Below are 16,919 nucleotides of genomic sequence, written 5' to 3' on the forward strand. Positions count from 1 at the left end.
TCCTGACCAGAGCACTTTTTGCGATTCGGCACTGCGTTGCTTTAACTGACAATTGCGCGGTCGTGCGGCATGGCTCCCAAACATAATTATCGTCCTTTTTTTCCCACAAATAGAGCTTTCTTTTGGTGGTATTTGATCACCTCTGCGTTTTTTATTTTTTGCGCTATAAACAAAAAAATAGCGTCAATTTTAAAAAACACATTATTTTTTACTTTTTGCTTTAATAAATATCCCTAAAAAATAATTAAAAAAACCTTTTTTTTCTCAGTTTAGGCCGATACATATTTTTCTACATATTTTGGTAAAAAAAAAATCGCAATAAGCGATTATTGATTGGTTGACACAAAAGTTATAGCGTTTACAAAATAGGGGATAGTTTTATGGCATTTTTACTAATCATTTTTTTTTTTTACTAGTAATGGCGGCGATCAGTGATTTTTATTGTGACAGCAACATTATGGCGGACACATCGGACATTTTTGACACATTTTTGGGACCATTGTCATTTATACAGCAATCAGTGCTATAAAAATGCACTGATTCCTGTGTAAATGACATTGGCAGTGAAGGGGTTAACCACTAGGGGGCGGGAAGGGGTTAAGTCAGTACTAGGGATGTGCTCTAACTGTAGGGGGGATGGGCTAGCTGTGGCACGTCACTGATCTCTGCTCTCGATGACAGGGAGCAGAGATCCGTGACACTGTCACTAGGCAGAACGGGGAGATGCTTGTTTACATCAGCATCTCCCCGTTCGTCCTCTCCGTGAGGCGATCGTGGGTATCCCGCGACCCGACTCATGGAGCTCCCGGCTGGCGCGCGCACGCCGCCGGCGGCACGCACGCAATGGCACGGCGGGGAATTCAAATGGGACTTACAGGTACGCCCATTTGCCCAGCCGTGCCATTCTGCCGACGTACATCGGCGTGCGCCAGTCGGGAAGTGGTTAAGTAAATTATTAATTAAGTAATCCTGCCGAAAGAAAAATGCCTGGCCCTCGGCTCCACTCCTGCCAAAAGACAGGGCAAGTGGATGACAGAGGTTACTGTATATAAACAAGGACGGGGCAGAGACTTTACATATTTCTTTGCACCCCATAACAAACATTCTAGAATTTACTACATTTTCCTTTCCAAGAGAGATTTAACTTTACTTCAGGAGGCTCACATAGGAATACAAACTATTTCAGATCATGCTCCCATATCCATTTCTCATTTTCCAGACATTCAAACCAGGCAATGCTCTTGGAGGCTAAATCCTACCCTGCTCACAGATTCCACTTCTTTGCAGAAGGCTACAGAGGCATTCCATTTATATTTTGCTACTAATAGTTCAGTAGAACTCTCTCCTTTGACAATTTGGGAGGCACACAAGTGTGTATTCCGAGGAGAGTTCATCAGTATGGATGCCCAACATAAAAAGGCCTCGGAATGTAAATTAGTGAATTTGGCCTCCAAAATAGCCTGCTTTGAAGCAGTTCATAAACAGTCCACTGAGGCATCTATAGCTGTCGAACTGATGGAAACTAGGAAAGAACTTAGACAATTACTGGACTTGAAAGCAAAACGTAAGCTTTTCTATAAGAAAGGTATGTGTTATGAACATGGGAACAAAAAGTGGAAAACTATTGGCAAGGGTCCTGAAAGAGACTACACTGACTTCTAACATTTTAGCCATTAAATCATCATCCAGGACACATTCTACGGAAATAAATTTGTTGACATTTCACAACTATTATACCAAATTATACAATCTCCCGCATGCATATAGACCCCAACCTTTCAGGAGATAGATCTCAAATTATTACCAACTACCTCACTCAGAGTGGCATGCCCAAATTCTCAGAGACAGATGCGGAGTCGTTAGAAAGACTGTTTGAGGAAGAGGAGGTCTTGCTTACAATTAAAGAGCTGAAACCTGGGAAAAGTCTACTGCTCTTTATTGGGAGACATTCCTTCCACTGATTCAAATTCCTCTCCTACAGGCCTTGAATTGCTTAAGAGACTCACCTCCAGTCTCAAAATCCTTTCTGATAGCTCATGTTTCTGTAATCCCGAAACCTGAAAAAGATCCCACTGATTGTGCTAGTTATCGGCCAATTTCATTGCTAAATCTTGATTCAAAGATCCTAGCTAAAATACTGGCAAACTGTTTGAGACCTTTTCTTTCTAAAATCATTGGACCTGAACAGGTGGGGTTCATGACAGGTAAGGAGGCGGAAGATAATGTAATAAAGGCATTGAATATAATCTATAGCGCTCATGTAAACAAAATTGAAGTCCTCCTCCTGTCCAAGGAGGGAAGCCCCACATGCTAACTTGGATTTCTTCCCTATACCGTAATCTTTTAGCACATATAAAAATGAACGGTACTTTATTAGCCCAGCGATGATTCATAATGGCACCAGACAAAGATGCCCATTAACGCCCTTGCTTTTTATTTTATCTTTGGAGCAGTTTATCTTTACTATTAATTGGACACGATCTGTCACTGGCTTTCTTGTAGGAAATAGAGAATATAAGATAGCAGCTTATGCTGATGACTTGTTGTTCTTCCTAACACAACCCTACACTTCCATCCCCAACCTCTTACAAGCTTTTATCTTATATGGATTGTACAGGACGCCGTGGCTGGGTCATGGAAGGACGCTATATTTCCCCTCTGTTTGAACTGTGGTCCCTTTAAGGGAACAAAAAGGGTTAACTCACCTGTCAGAGGAAGTGGGTTTAAAACAAGACAGGAAGTTATAGGTGAGTGTGGAGGAGTGTAGAGGAGACTGTGGATGGTGGTTTTGTGTGCAGCGACAAAAGTGAACGGCAGTGTCCTGCCTGAAAGCCTCCTAGCAGGGGAAGTTACCTGCAACAAAACCCAAGGACTGTTTAAACTGCGATAGCAGTTCTGGACTCTGCAAGTCGGTGAGACTGAAATCTCTTTCTTTTGTTTTGCTGCTGTGAAGCTATTTAAGTTTAATAAACCTCCTTTTGACTGAAAAGCCTGTGTTCTGTGATCTAGCTGGTTCCCCGAACTTTACAACTGGTGCAGTATGTGGGGCAGGACAAAGTAACAGGCATTTTTTTCTTGCAGTTTTTGCATTGGACTTAAACTGACATTTAAAGGGACAGTACAGTGGATTTATGTCCTGGGTTAAAGCCGCACAAACGCTGAAGCTGAAACAATGGAGGAGCTAATTAAACAGCTGTCCCTGGCTAATATGCAAGTGCACACTCCCCATGAGGAAACTAATCAGTGCTTAGCAACTCAGCTGGAGGTACAACAAACGCACCACAAAGAGGCGCTGGCTCTGCAGCAAGAAAATACTCGCCTGTTGGTGAGTATTTGTGGCCCAATTGGCAGCCCAGCAAGCGACCCAGCAAGGGTTTTTTGTTTTGTTTTTTTTTTTAAAGCCCATGGCGTGTGAAACATACTCAAAAACTTCACCAAAAAAATGTGCACACACATAAAGAGTGAAACACAAAAAAGTGCAACGGGTACACAAGCCCTCTAAAATCAGAGGGCCTAGCCCTGAATCCCCAGGGGCGTTGGGCTCCTGACAGGGACAAGGGCACTTACACTTGGTCCACCTGGCTGAAAGCAGACGGACCCCTTTCTCTGGAGGATCTGCCGAAACAGACCCACCCAAGTACTCTCCCCAAAGGGAGACCCCATGAGGGAGAGCAAACTAAGCCAAAAGGCCATGACCACCCCCTCCCAAGACTTTCAGGGCAGGCCCAAGGACCTGCAACCCTACCAGTCACACAGTGCAACAAACCGTGTACACACAAAGGAAATAAATAAAAGAAAGTGGGGGAGAAGGAATTAGAGGAGAGTGAAAAAGTGGCCATTGTGCAATACAATACAATATAATGGCCAGGCCCTCCGACCAGGAATAATAAATTCCTCCGGTCCCAACCAAAAGGCCCGGCCCAGGAGGCAGGTGCTAAAAAAGCGTGTATATGGTGCAGTGACCGTGGTCCCAAAAATCAAAGTGACCCTCACTCACAGGGATTTTAAGGCACCCCCGGACTGCCACTCCAGGGGCACATACATCATAGGCTTTCAGTACCAACCCTGACCAACGACCCAGACCACACCAGCCCCCACCCCAGGCAGGAAGGTCTGAAGTTCTGAGAGTTTGGTGAGAGCCATTTACTATCAGGCTCCACCGTCGCTCCCATCACTCCTACCTAATTACATTCGGGAAGTACTAACCGCTCCTCCCCCCCTCAAAAGGAGGTGCCGGTGTTCTCTCCCAAAAAACTGTCTGGAGCTAGAACTACCCCAATCTAGGCCAGAAGGCCAGGGACCTGACCCTTTGGTCAGACCCAGATGCAGCACCCATCCTCACCAGGAGCACCCTTCCGGATGGCTCAGACTCGACCCCGCTGACGCCTCTAAGGAGGACCAGATCTGAGCCACTACCGAAACAGCCCTTCCGGGTGCAATGACACCATTGGATTTGCATCTGCCCTTCCCACACTCGGGAGTGACATAGCGCCTCCTCTGGCAACTGATAAGAACAGATACTACACTTGATCTTAGCCAGAAGGCCGAGCGACCCAGCAAGGGGTTATGCAGGCTCAGGTGACTGCCTTAAAAGAAGCAGTGCAGCAGTGAACAAGCGGCTGTTGCCCCTGGCAACCAGGTGACAGTGAGGGCAAGCCATTTTCTGCAGAAGTTGTCCCTGAGTGATGATGTAGAGGCATTTCTTGCTACATTTGAGAGGACGGCAGAGAGAGAAGGATGGCCCCAGGACCAGTGGGCCGGCCTAATTGCTCCTTTCCTCTCCGGAGATCCTCAAAAAGGCTACTTCAATCTACCACCGGATGACGCTAAAGATTATCAAAAACTAAAGGCAGAAATACTGGCTCGTTTGGGGGTGACTACAGCCGTTCGGGCCCAACGAGTGCACCAATGGAAGTATTGTCCAGATCAGCCACCCCGGGCTCAAATGCACTGGACCTGGAGCAACTGGTAAAAAAATGGCTGCAGCCCGAAGTGTTGTCCAGCCCCCAAATCATTGAGCGGGTTGTGCTGGACCGATACCTAAGGTCACTGCCAGACGATCTTCAGCGGTGGGTCAGTCATAGAGACCCCAAAACAGTGAAACTCCTTGTTGAGATGGTGGAACGGTATACAGTGGTGGAGGATCTGCTTGGCCCTACCAAGCGCCAAGGGCCCAGTCTGCCACGGCCTATTCGATCCTATGCCTCTCTTCGAAAGGACTTCCCCCGGAGCCCTGGAACCAACACCCCGGAAGGTCAAGAGTCACTACCGGTACCTCCTCAGCGATCTGTTCCTGTTCAGAGAGGTGGGGATGTACAATGTTGGCGATGTCATTACTGGGGCCATACCCGGGCCCACTGCAAGAGGAGCCAATGGAATGCGGGGTTCTTCGGAGGGGGTCTTTTTATAAAGCATGTACAACACATCTTGACCTTGGAGAAGGTTTGAGTGTGAAGTCCAAGTGAACCACCTTTCTGCCTGGGCTTTGCTGGACTCCGGAAGCATGGTACCCCTGGTTCACCCTAGAGTAATTGGGAAGATCGGTCCGGTAAGCAAAACTTTACGGGTTGTGTGCATTCACCGGGACACTAGAGAGTACCCTCTCATCTCGGTGGGGGGTGGTAAAGAACTTGGTACATGTTGTTATCATAGGACGTGTCTGTCCATTATTTGCAAAACTGTGGGGACAAGGAGAACTACCTGAACGATCCAGAGACTGGGGAGAAACTAGTCCCTCTGTTCCTTCTGTTGAGGGGAATAACCAAAGGTTCTTAATGTGGATCCAGATTATGAAAATGCTAATGATTTGGTTAATGGTGATGAAAGAAGTGCTGATACTGTTAAGGATATCAAAATGTGTGGTTCACAGATCTACCTGAACACTGAGGGGGGAACCTTCCCCACTTCAGGTAATGCTGGGGGAAGAGGATGAGGAAGTGGCCTCTACCCCTGCCCTGCCAGATTTGGGTGTTCCCCATTGTTCATTTGGTACTGTCCAGATGCAGGACACTACTTTGGCCCATGCATGGGAACAGATTGTAGTAGTAAATGGGGTTCCCCAAGAGCCAGGTGCGAATGAGCGGTGGCCACACTTCGCAATATCTAATGAGTTGCTATATCGGGTTACCAAAGTGAGAGAAAACATGGTAGAACAATTATTGGTACCCCAACAGTATAGACGCAAGGTCCTGGATCTGGCCCATGACAATGTTTTAGGTGGACACCTGGGAGTTGAAATGATGGAGGCACGGATCACTGACTGGTTTTACTGGCCAGGTCTGAAAGCAGAGGTAAGGAGGTACTGTACCTCTTGTCCCACCTGTCAGTTGACCACTCCGGTGAACCACTTCCGGAGCCCTTTGGTCCCCCTGCCCATAATTGAGGTCCCATTCAAGAGGATAGTCATGGATATAGTGGGTCCCTTGGTAAAGTCGACTCGAGGTCACTCCTACATACTGGTGATCCTCGACTATGCCACCCGAAATGCTGAGGTGCTACCCCTGCGGAATACCTCCTCTAAAGCTATTGACCAAGAATTATTCCAGTTGTTTACACGGACTGGTTTACCCAAGGAAATACTCACGGACTAGGGCACCCCGTTTATGTCAAGGGTTATGGTTGATGTATGCAAGCTGTTCCGGATTAAACAGCTGCGCACATCGGTCTACCATCCCCAAACAGATGGGTTGGTAGAACATTTTAATAAGACTCTTAAGTCTATGCTCAAGAGAGTGGTACAAAGGGATGGGAAAAACTGGGACTGCCTGTTACCAGCTCTCCTGTTTGCTATCCGGGAAGTGCCCCAGGCCTCCACTGGGTTTTCGCCCTTTAAGTTGGTATATGGGCAGAGACTTCGCGGACTACTGGACTTTGTTAAAGAGGAATAGGAAAGTGAACCTATTCAGCATAAGAGTGTTCTTAAATATGTCTCCCAAATGCAGGAGAGGATCCGAACTGTGATGCCACCAGCCCAGGAATATTTGCAAAAAGCCCAGGAGGCTCAACAATGGGTCTATAATAGGGTTGCTAAAATAAGGCACTTCCAAGTGGGGGATCGAGTAGCGGTGTTGATTCCCACTGTGGAAAGTAAATTCTTGGCCAGATGGCAAGGCCCCTTTGAAGTTGTAGAAAAAGTGGGAGAGGTAAATTATAGAGTCCACCAGCCAGGCAAGAGGAAACCATATCAGATATATCATGTAAACTTGTTAAAGCCCTGGACAGACAGGAAACCGGTACCCTCCCTGGCTAGTGCAAGACTTGAGCCTCAGGTTGGGGTGGAGAGTGTCCAAGTAGCAAATACCCTCTTTAAAATCCAAAGTCAGCAGGCAAAGGAGTTCTTGCAGAGAAATAAAGAGAAATTTTCAGACTTGCCAGGGCTCACTAGTGTCATAGAGCACGACATTATCACGGAACCAGGAGTCAAAGTTTTTGTCCGGCCCTACCGCATCCCAGAGGCTCAAAGAAAGGTCATTTCAGAGGAAGTGAAGAAGATGTTAGACCTGGAGATTATTGAAGAATCGCAGAGTGAGTGGTTGAGCCCGATTGTGTTGGTACCGAAGCCCAAAGGGACTTTGCGATTCTGCAATGATTTCCAGAAGCTTAATGAAGTTTCCCGGTTTGATGCCTACCCCATTCCCCAGGTAGATGAGCTTATTGAGAGACTAGGTCCAGCCAGGTGTATCACTACATTAGACCTTACCAAGGGATATTGGCAAATCCCGTTGACTAAGGCTGCTAGAGAGAAAACTGCTTTTTATACCCCAGAGGGGAGGTTTTAGTACAATAGAATGCCTTTTGGATTGCAAACTGCTCCAGCCACGTTACAGCGAGCAATGGATAGGATTTTACGACCTCACCGGCAGTATGCCTCAGTGTACTTGGACGACATAGTCTTTTCATAGATTTTATTTTCTGTAAAGTTGATTTGTCTGTAAGGAACATATCAATTCTGGGGAGGGGGGAGAGGAAAGAAAGTGGAAACAAATATCTTGTTCAGAGGCATACTGACAACAACAGATATCTTCTTTTTTAACAAAGGATGTGGAATCAAGTTTAGGGCCACTGCCCCCTCCATATGAGGAATCCAGATTCTTGATTTTGTGGAAAATTTTGTTAATAAACCACAGTTGGCCATTGTTGGGTGTATTGACAGTGTTGCGGCATTATTGATCTGGCACTTCAGTTTTAAATAGCAACATTCTTTGTTAATGTCCAGATGAAAAGGCAAGAAAGCCAGTGTATTTTTAACCACTATTATCACTCCGCTCTTTTTGTTGAGGCATTCTCCATGAGTATATGTGGAATTTTCAAATGAGAGAAAGAGGAACAGTCTTCATTTCTAAAAAGTGATTCTTGAAGAAAACTCACCTCCCCTTCTAATGTTTGGATTTCTTTCCTTATACTTGGGTGGTTAAGTGCTTTAGCGTTTATGGAGATTATTTTTAAAAAATGTGGAATCAGGATTAGAGTAGCATACCTTCATATACATTGTTGTCTGAGTGTGAAGCATCCGTGGGGCATTTATACCACCAAGAGTGGAAAGGCAGCTGGCAGCCTATTCATTTTGAATGAGCCCCAACACAGCAGAAATAACCCCTGCAGATTTTATTTTTCATCTTATTGCAACTCAACCCACATTGCGGTGCACTGCTTTCTAACTCTGGTGTGTTATATATGTGCATCGGGGTATCCTTTAAAATGAATGCCATTACCTCCCATTGTAGATGTAAAGCACACTAGACATGAACAGGCTCTAAGGGAAATCTGATAAAATATCTTTCTTCCTCCTACTATTTTGTAGTGGAAAGAAACAACAAGGCTGATACTACAAAAGGAACAGAGATCACTTTCTACCGTGATTGTTCACTTTGTTTTTTTCTTTTATTTTTGAAAAATCTTTTTTATTGGTTTCAATGTCACAAACATGTAACAAACACATACACAAATCCAAACATAACAGGGTGACCCTCACAGGGGATGCAGAGTACAATATTCATTAGAAATGTAATCAGCAAGACATTAGAAGAGTCACACCAATTAGAGAAAAGGCCCGGCTCCCTTAGGCCGATGAATATCATGAGTATTAACATACACAACAGAAATGGTGAAAGTCTAAATGACTTGGCATTAAGGCAACAGACACATCAAGTAGAGGGCACATCAGCGGCCATGGAGGGCTCGGCTAACCATTTAGACCAGATCTTGTCATACTTTTTAGGGCAGCCTCTGTTGGCATATGTATCTTTATAGAGAGGCAAGCAGTTGTTAACTAGTTGTTTTCAAAAGGTAAGGGGTGGAGATGAGGGTTTTCTCCAATGGAGTGCAATGGCTTTTCTGGCATAAAACAAAAGCAAGCTAACTAGAGTGTGCCCTGCCACAGGAGAAATTAAATGTTCAATCAGACCCAAAATACATATAGACATGGAGGGTTGCAGAATTGTGGCACAAACCAGATGGATAAGAGCTATTACTTCCTCCCAGAACTTGACAATGACCGGGCAGGTCCAAAAAATATGGGTAAAATCTCCCAGGGCCCCTCCACACAGCCAGCACTCGGGGGAGGAGCTGGAGTTCATTTTATTCAACCTGTAAGGGGCAAAGTATGCACGGTGAACCAATTAAAACTGAATTAGGCATTCTCTTAGAGAAACGTGGGACCAAAGGGAAAGTCCCATATATCTTCTCAGTCATGAGTGTCAAGATCCGGAATATCCTGTTGCCATCAGGCCCTAAGACCCTCTAGGACAGGCAGTGACACCATGACTAGATGGGAGTATAACCGGGAGGTACAGTCTGACCTTAGTATATACTCCAGTGCTGACTGTACAACTTGAGGGACAGAGTGGGAGAATTGGCTACCAAAGGCATGGGAAAGTTGAAATTGAAAATAAGGAAAAAAATAAGACTCTGGAACCTTAAAGTTGGAGGACAATAGGGATAAGGAATCCAGGAATTGATTGACAACTACCTGGGATATCATCTTAATATTAAATTTGGAGTAAATTGGGGTTGAGCCACGGGGGGGGGGGAGCATTGGGGGAAACAGCTCGCTTAGGATAATGCCCACATTTGAGACCGCCCCCCCAAGCTCGAAGAGTGGTGAGTATAGAAGGTGTTAGCGAGTATGGGGAGTGGGGACCACGAAATAGGAATTTCAATGCTTCCAGGGAGTTCAACACAGCCGCCTCAACCAGTACAGAAGGGTTGGTAGCATCAGCTACACCTTATTTACTAAGTTCACAGACACACACACACTGTCTAAGATGGATATTCATTTTACTGACATAAATAATAAACATATTACCAGTATTATATAGATATCATGGAAAGTTAGATTGTGTATATTGCTAAGAAACACAGGATGCAGTTAGGCAGGATGCTGTTCTATCATTGTTAGCCACTCATTTACAAGCAATTGCAAAATCTTATTAGAGCTGCGATGAGACTCAAATGAAAAGCTGACTATACACATTGGTCTCAGCCAACCAAATCTTTTTATTTCTGGTTATTTCTGGTTGTGGTGGAGGTTGTCACTCTTCTGCCTCTTGTGCATTCCTACTGGCCCATCAATATAATGGGCAGCCTCACTGACCAATAGAAATATGTTTGCCTGGAATTTGGGATTTTACTTGAGATCTCTATTTCCTGAAGCTGTAATCATTAAAAAAAATGTTTTCCCTCTACAGATATCGATGAGTGCAAACAGAATACTGCTAACTGTGGTACCAACATGTACTGTAAAAATACAGTGGGCTCATTTGAATGTTTGTGCTTAGATGGTTTCATATCCATCTCCAATACTTGTATAGGTGAGTATTAGATAATATACTGCTTACCACAGGTGTCAGAAATAAATGTAGAAATTAATTTAAACCAAAAAATATGTAAAATGTAACTTTTATTTGGTGACATCACTTATCATATTTTCTAAAACGCTCTTTTAAAGTACTGTATGTTATGTGTTTAGAATAGTGTGCTATAGTTGTAAAATGTCCCTGGGGACCATTGTCTAAACAGAAAGTGAGTAGAAATCCAAAATGCTTGAGTTCTCTCAAGAAGCGAGGGCAATTCTTTCAAGGGGGAACACATGTTTCGGTGTCAAATGTATAAGAGGGAAGTTCCTCTTTTAAAGCGGTAGTAAGCTGCAGCTGGCCAAAAGAAAAAAAAATTCCCTGCAAAGGCAATGGCATAATGTGTTAGTATGCATCCCATACTAGCACATTATGAAATACTGACCTTAGAACGAAGCCCTCCAGCATGGCACGCTGACAGAGCTTCCATCTTTACCTGGGTTTGCGGGCTCTGGCCATATGAGTGGCTGCAGTCGTGATGACGTCACTCCCACACATTTCCCGCGGGAGCCATTGGCTGTAGCATGGAGCTCTAAAGGTCCGGCACGGTATGCCAGACCTTCAGAACACATGCGTCGGTGACCTCACCAGCTGCATCCATTGGGAATATCCCCTAAACACCGCAAGTTTAGGAGATATTCAATGAACCTACAGGTAAGCCTTATTATAGGCTTACCTGTAGGTACAAGTCCAAAAAAAGACTTTACTACCACTTTAAGGAGATTTCCTCTCACTTTCTGCTGAATCTTTGGAACAAACAGAAAAGGGCATTTACCCAATGAGATACAGATGGTTAAAAATAACATGACATGGTTTTAACTCTTCCCTACTGAATCCAAAACAAAAAAAAAGACATTTTGGCTACACATACATTTTGCAAAATCTTTACCAGATTTAAAAAAAGAAATAACAATGGCTTGATTACAGGCCCAAGTCTATATACTGTATTTCCCCCGACTGCTAACTGAGAAGTAATCTTCTGTAGCAGTCTTTCTCAACCTTTTTACCCCATAGGAACCCTCAAAATAATTTGTAAGTCTCAAGAACCCACTGCTAAGAACAATTTATTAGGGGTCAATGGAAGAATGCCTCCTACAAAAGGTGGTTAGTAGGAAGAATTTCCCCCTTACAGAAGTGGTTTCAATGCCACCCTTACCAACTCTTATAATCATCATTCGTGTGAAGCCGCTGACTCTGCTGAGTCACATTGGACATGAGACTATCCAGGGACCATCAAGATGATAGGCCAATCAATCATAGCTTGAAGAACCCCTAGCAACTTCTGGAGGAGGGTTCTGCAGCGTGCTTTGGGTTTGGACGGACCTCTCCTCAGCCTGCACCCTCATTAGTCAGCAGCATTCAACTCATCGGACCTTGATAGCCTGAGCAGGGACTCTTAAGCATTTATTGTGGGTCACAACCTCTGGAGGAACCTTAGATTTCTATGGAAACCTGGTTGATAATGGCTGCTATAGAGTGCTATCAATCTTGCTGATCCAACATGAATGCACAGATGGTTACCACATGTATTCTTTCTTCTCTCAGCTGACATCTTAGTAGTGAAACAACACTCTTCTGTTAAAGTGGTAGTAAACACTTGTTGATTTTAAAAAACATCCCCCCTGCCTGTCAGCGGGTAATGTCATCTGAGCTGCACTTGCGCAGCTCAGATTACTTTTACGGCCCGCTCTGTGAGCCATAGCGATGTGACTCCTGTGCATGGGAGTGATGTCACTGCAGCCTAGCAATTCAAGCGGCTGAAGATACGACACCCAGAAGGAAGACCCGGTGAAGATGGAAGCGCAGAGGGAGCTGGCACAGCGATGTGCTGGAGGGCTCCGTTAACAGATAAGTCAGTCATAATGTGTTAGTATGCGGTGCATACTAGTACATTATGACTTAAACCTGCAGGGGGACCAGCTTTTTTTATTTTTACGTAACAAGTTAACTATAGCTTTATAGGTCAGTGGAAGGACCTGTAATTGAGCCATTGCTATGCAAGTGCAATTCTTCTTTTCCATTAAAGCAAATATGCAGGCAGATATGACAGGACAGTCACAAACAGGGACGGTGCTACCACTAGGCAAACTAGGCAACCGCCTAGGGCGCACTGCTGCCTAGGGGCGCCCGGCCACTGGTTTCCCACCATGTCTGCATGCTTTGCAGGCTGCAGCATGTAACTAACTCAGTCTCAGGCAGCTGCTCTGTCCGGCCGGTAGTGTAATTAGAGGCGCAGTGCAGCCAGCGCTAGAAGAGTCAGAGCCGATGCTTCCTGTATAGTGCCACCTCCTGTCACATTGGCAGGGCAATGGGGGCGGCAAAATGAGGTTCCGGCTAGGGTGTCAAAAATTCTTGCACCAGCCCTGGTCACAAATGAATTCAGCTCTATAATTACTAATACATCATTTTAATACAAGCAGCACTGTTCTGTGTGGCAGAACAGTTCAGGTTTAGGGACTGGATGGAAAGAAATACAAATCCTCAACTTTTAGGAGGGGAAATTCCCACACAATCCCCTGTGTCCTATGTTTCTGTAATATTAGTAGTAGTATTAGTACTACCCTATCTGCTATGGATATATTACGAGTCTGCAAGGATTATCTATCTGCCTACCATCCATGCTAGTGAGCGCATTCTTTGCAAAGACTCAAGTAGACAAATAAGGCATAATTTCGATGTAGCAGCAGAAAAATATATAAATATATCTAGTCAGTTAACTGGAAAATTTCTACTCACTTCCTGTTCTTGCAACAAATCAAAAATAGGTTCTAATGCCCTGTACACACGATAGGATTTTCCGATGGAAAATGTTTGATAGGACCTTGTTGTCGGAAATTCCGACCGTGTGTAGGCTCCATCACACATTTTCCATAGGAATTTCCGACACACAAAGTTTGAGAGCTTGCTATAAAATTTTCCGACAACAAAATCCGTTGTCGGAAATTCCGATCGTGTGTACACAAAGTGCCACGTATGCTCAGAATAAATTAAGAGATGAAAACCATTGGCTACTGCCCCGTTTATAGTCCCGACGTACATGTTTTACGTCACCGTGTTCAGAACGATCGGATTTTCCGACAACTTTGTGCGACCGTGTGTATGCAAGACAAGTTTGAGCCAACATCCGTCGGAAAAAATTCATGGATTTTGTTGTCGGAATGTCCAATCAATGTCCGACCGCGTGTACAGGGCATAACCCTTCATCTTTAAAAAAAAACACAGAAAGAATACTGAAGGGTGCATGCATTTTCACATTATACTTCCACTTCTTATTTTACTGTATTCTAGATAAATTATTAATTTATTTCAAGATTATTATCAAAAATACATTTATGGTACAGAGCATGGCTAATAGAATGATCTACCCGGGGTGTTACAGACTAGGCACATCTTATTCTTTATTCTTTTATTTAAAACTGTCTACACCTTACTGATCAGACTAATGTACCATGAGCTGTAGTTATAAATATTTTAAGCAGAGGTTCTCTGACACCTAAAAATTAATTCAAGGGTTTCTCGGGGTACAAAGGTTGAGAAAGGCAAGACTAGAAAATAAGCACACACCCCTCCCACAAAGCAATATTGTGTGCATGGACAACCAATCACCAAGCCCCAGCATTGTCATGTAGGAGGAATACCTAAATTATATTAGGATGACTTATACACAAGATACTAACTAATGTTATTGTTTACCATGAACTGTATGAAGAGTGTTTGCCTAACGCTACGCAACAAAGGTATATGGAATCCTGCGTCAATCAGAATAAAAAGGTAATTTTAATTGTATTTTCAGTTCTTCATTTGTATATTGTCATTTAAATTGTTTGCAGCATCATGCAGTGCAGGAAACCCTGCGATCTGTGCACATTCCCCGCACTGCATTCAGATCGCACTGCCCTTGTGATCTGCAGTGGGTGTCAGTGCAATCTTAAGGACACCCCACACGCAGGTCGCAAAAGCAGTGCATTTGCTTGCACCGAATCACACGGTACAAAAGTACACAGTTGCAGTGTGGTTCCAAAATTGGTGCATGTACGACTTTGGTGTGACACGGTGTAACTTGAGCCCATTCAAAATGGATGGGCTCAAATCACACCGCACTGAATCGCAAGTGAAATGAACAGGAATGCGGTGCGGTTTATAGTGTGGGCCGAGGCTGAAATTAGGATGACTTGTAACCACTCATAAGTAGGGAGGAGCTAAGGTTCAAGCCAAACTGAGCGGAAAACTGTGGGAAACTCACTTGATAGCAGGCCGCTGGTCCAATCGGCTGTGAATGTGCAATTCCCCACCCTGCAGCGGCACATAACAAAGGGGTGGAAATAAAGAAAGTAGACCAGGATGCACAGATAAACAGGCCTGAACGAGTCCCGAAATTGACTGTACAAAATGCAGAAAAAAATGTGCCCTTTGGGACTTTTGAGGGATCTAGCCAAATAAAATGTCAAACCATTATATAAAAATATAGAACAACTTTACTATTCACATAGAAGTATGTAAAAACCACACATAGTGGCAACATGTATGACAAAACTGCATTACATTTATTACAATATATAGCACTAAAAAGTGACTGCCAGCAAGTGTGTTCACAGATACTGTGAAATTGCTCCTCAGCCCGTTTTGTGAAACAGAGTTCACTTTATCAGGAGGTAAAGCAATTTTTCGGTTAATAACCCAAATCTGCAAAAAAAAAAAAAAAAAAAAAAAAAAAGGGGGAAAGGAAGGAAGGAAGGAATAAAAAATATAAATGTATACAGTCAACCTACTTACTTGACAAAAGTAATGCCGAGAACATCAAACAAGTATCGTAACAGGTCACCAACCGTAAAAACAATTTGAGGTAGATCCTCACCGATGGACAGGTGCAGTAGATGGCCACCAGCGAAGGGCAGTCCTCCTCAGGTACGGGGGGTGGAAGAGATCACCAAAATGGGAAAGGCCCCAAAAGTGGGGGGCAAGCAGGGGGGGATTGAAAATGGCATGGTGTCAGCGGGTACCTAAGATGGAAGTTAGTGGAATCCTTTTATAAAGTACTGCCATCAAAATGACTATCGCCCAATGATAACCCACACCATATCGTGAGAATGATGAAAGAAAACCAATTGCGCAGGAGAAGACCTTTTGAAAGTAGTGGAAAATAAGAGAGAGAAATGAAAGAAATTGCACAGTAGGGGAGGTATAGTGATGGGGAGGTTTGGTGATGGCTGTGGAGGTAAGGTAGTGGTTCAGTGGTATAGTGATGGCTATGGAGGTATGGTAGTAGTGGTGGAGGTATGGTGATAGCTGTGGAGGTATGGTGGTGGTGGTAGTTAGGGAGGTATGGTGGTAGCTGTGGAGGTAGCTGTGGAAATACTACAGACAACATTGACCTAATATGGCCACATTGCCATATTTGGATAGTGTCAATGACCACATATAGCCATGTGGCCATATTAGGCCAATAATATCATCGGCATCACTGAGCCATTGTTACATGTGACTGTGGGGTGGGTAATTTCATGACTGCAGCGGACTGGGCCAGCAGCCTGCTATCATGTAACGGTTCACCAGGTTTTAGGCTGAAATGAATTCGATCAGAACCTTATCTCTTCCTTACTCAAAAGGATAAACTCTTTTAAACATATTTTGAATCGCCACAAAATTAAAACTCATTATTAAAGCTGAATTCCAGGCAATTGGTTAAATATACAGTACACATTAAATACTAATATGAGAACTGTTTACCTGCCAAAGGATTTGTATTTGTGTTCATCCGGTTTTAAGATTTACACGGCTGTCCTGTCTGACAGGGCAGACGATCTGATTTTCATCTGCTGTCGGTACACATACAGGTGGTATCCCCCCTCCCCCTATACCCAGCTTGTAACTGGACACTGAAAGGAGAAGCAGCAGACATATGAGCTCATATCTATCACTCTGCTCTCTCCTCCTATTAGCATGTTCTTTGTTAACTTTTGAGCACTGCAACACAGCTGATTGGCTTCTTGTGCTGCCTAACCCATCTCTTAGTCGACGTTCTGCTGTACAGAAACTGCAGTAGGCTGATACCAAGTCAAATTTATGTAC

General features: G+C 44.1%; 1 protein-coding gene across 1 annotated transcript in view; it reads left to right on the top strand.

Moving 5' to 3' along the window:
* Positions 1-16,919, top strand: part of LOC141133219 (adhesion G protein-coupled receptor E3-like) — a 197,319-nt gene that overhangs the window by 85,721 nt on the left and 94,679 nt on the right. The window contains exons 4-5 of the mRNA XM_073622458.1: positions 10,686-10,808; positions 14,560-14,621. Coding sequence (XP_073478559.1) covers positions 10,686-10,808; positions 14,560-14,621 — 185 coding nt within the window. The remainder of the gene's footprint in view (positions 1-10,685; positions 10,809-14,559; positions 14,622-16,919) is intronic.

The sequence above is a fragment of the Aquarana catesbeiana genome, linkage group LG03 (assembly GCF_042186555.1).
Source record: "Aquarana catesbeiana isolate 2022-GZ linkage group LG03, ASM4218655v1, whole genome shotgun sequence".
NCBI classification, from domain to species: Eukaryota; Metazoa; Chordata; class Amphibia; order Anura; family Ranidae; genus Aquarana; species Aquarana catesbeiana.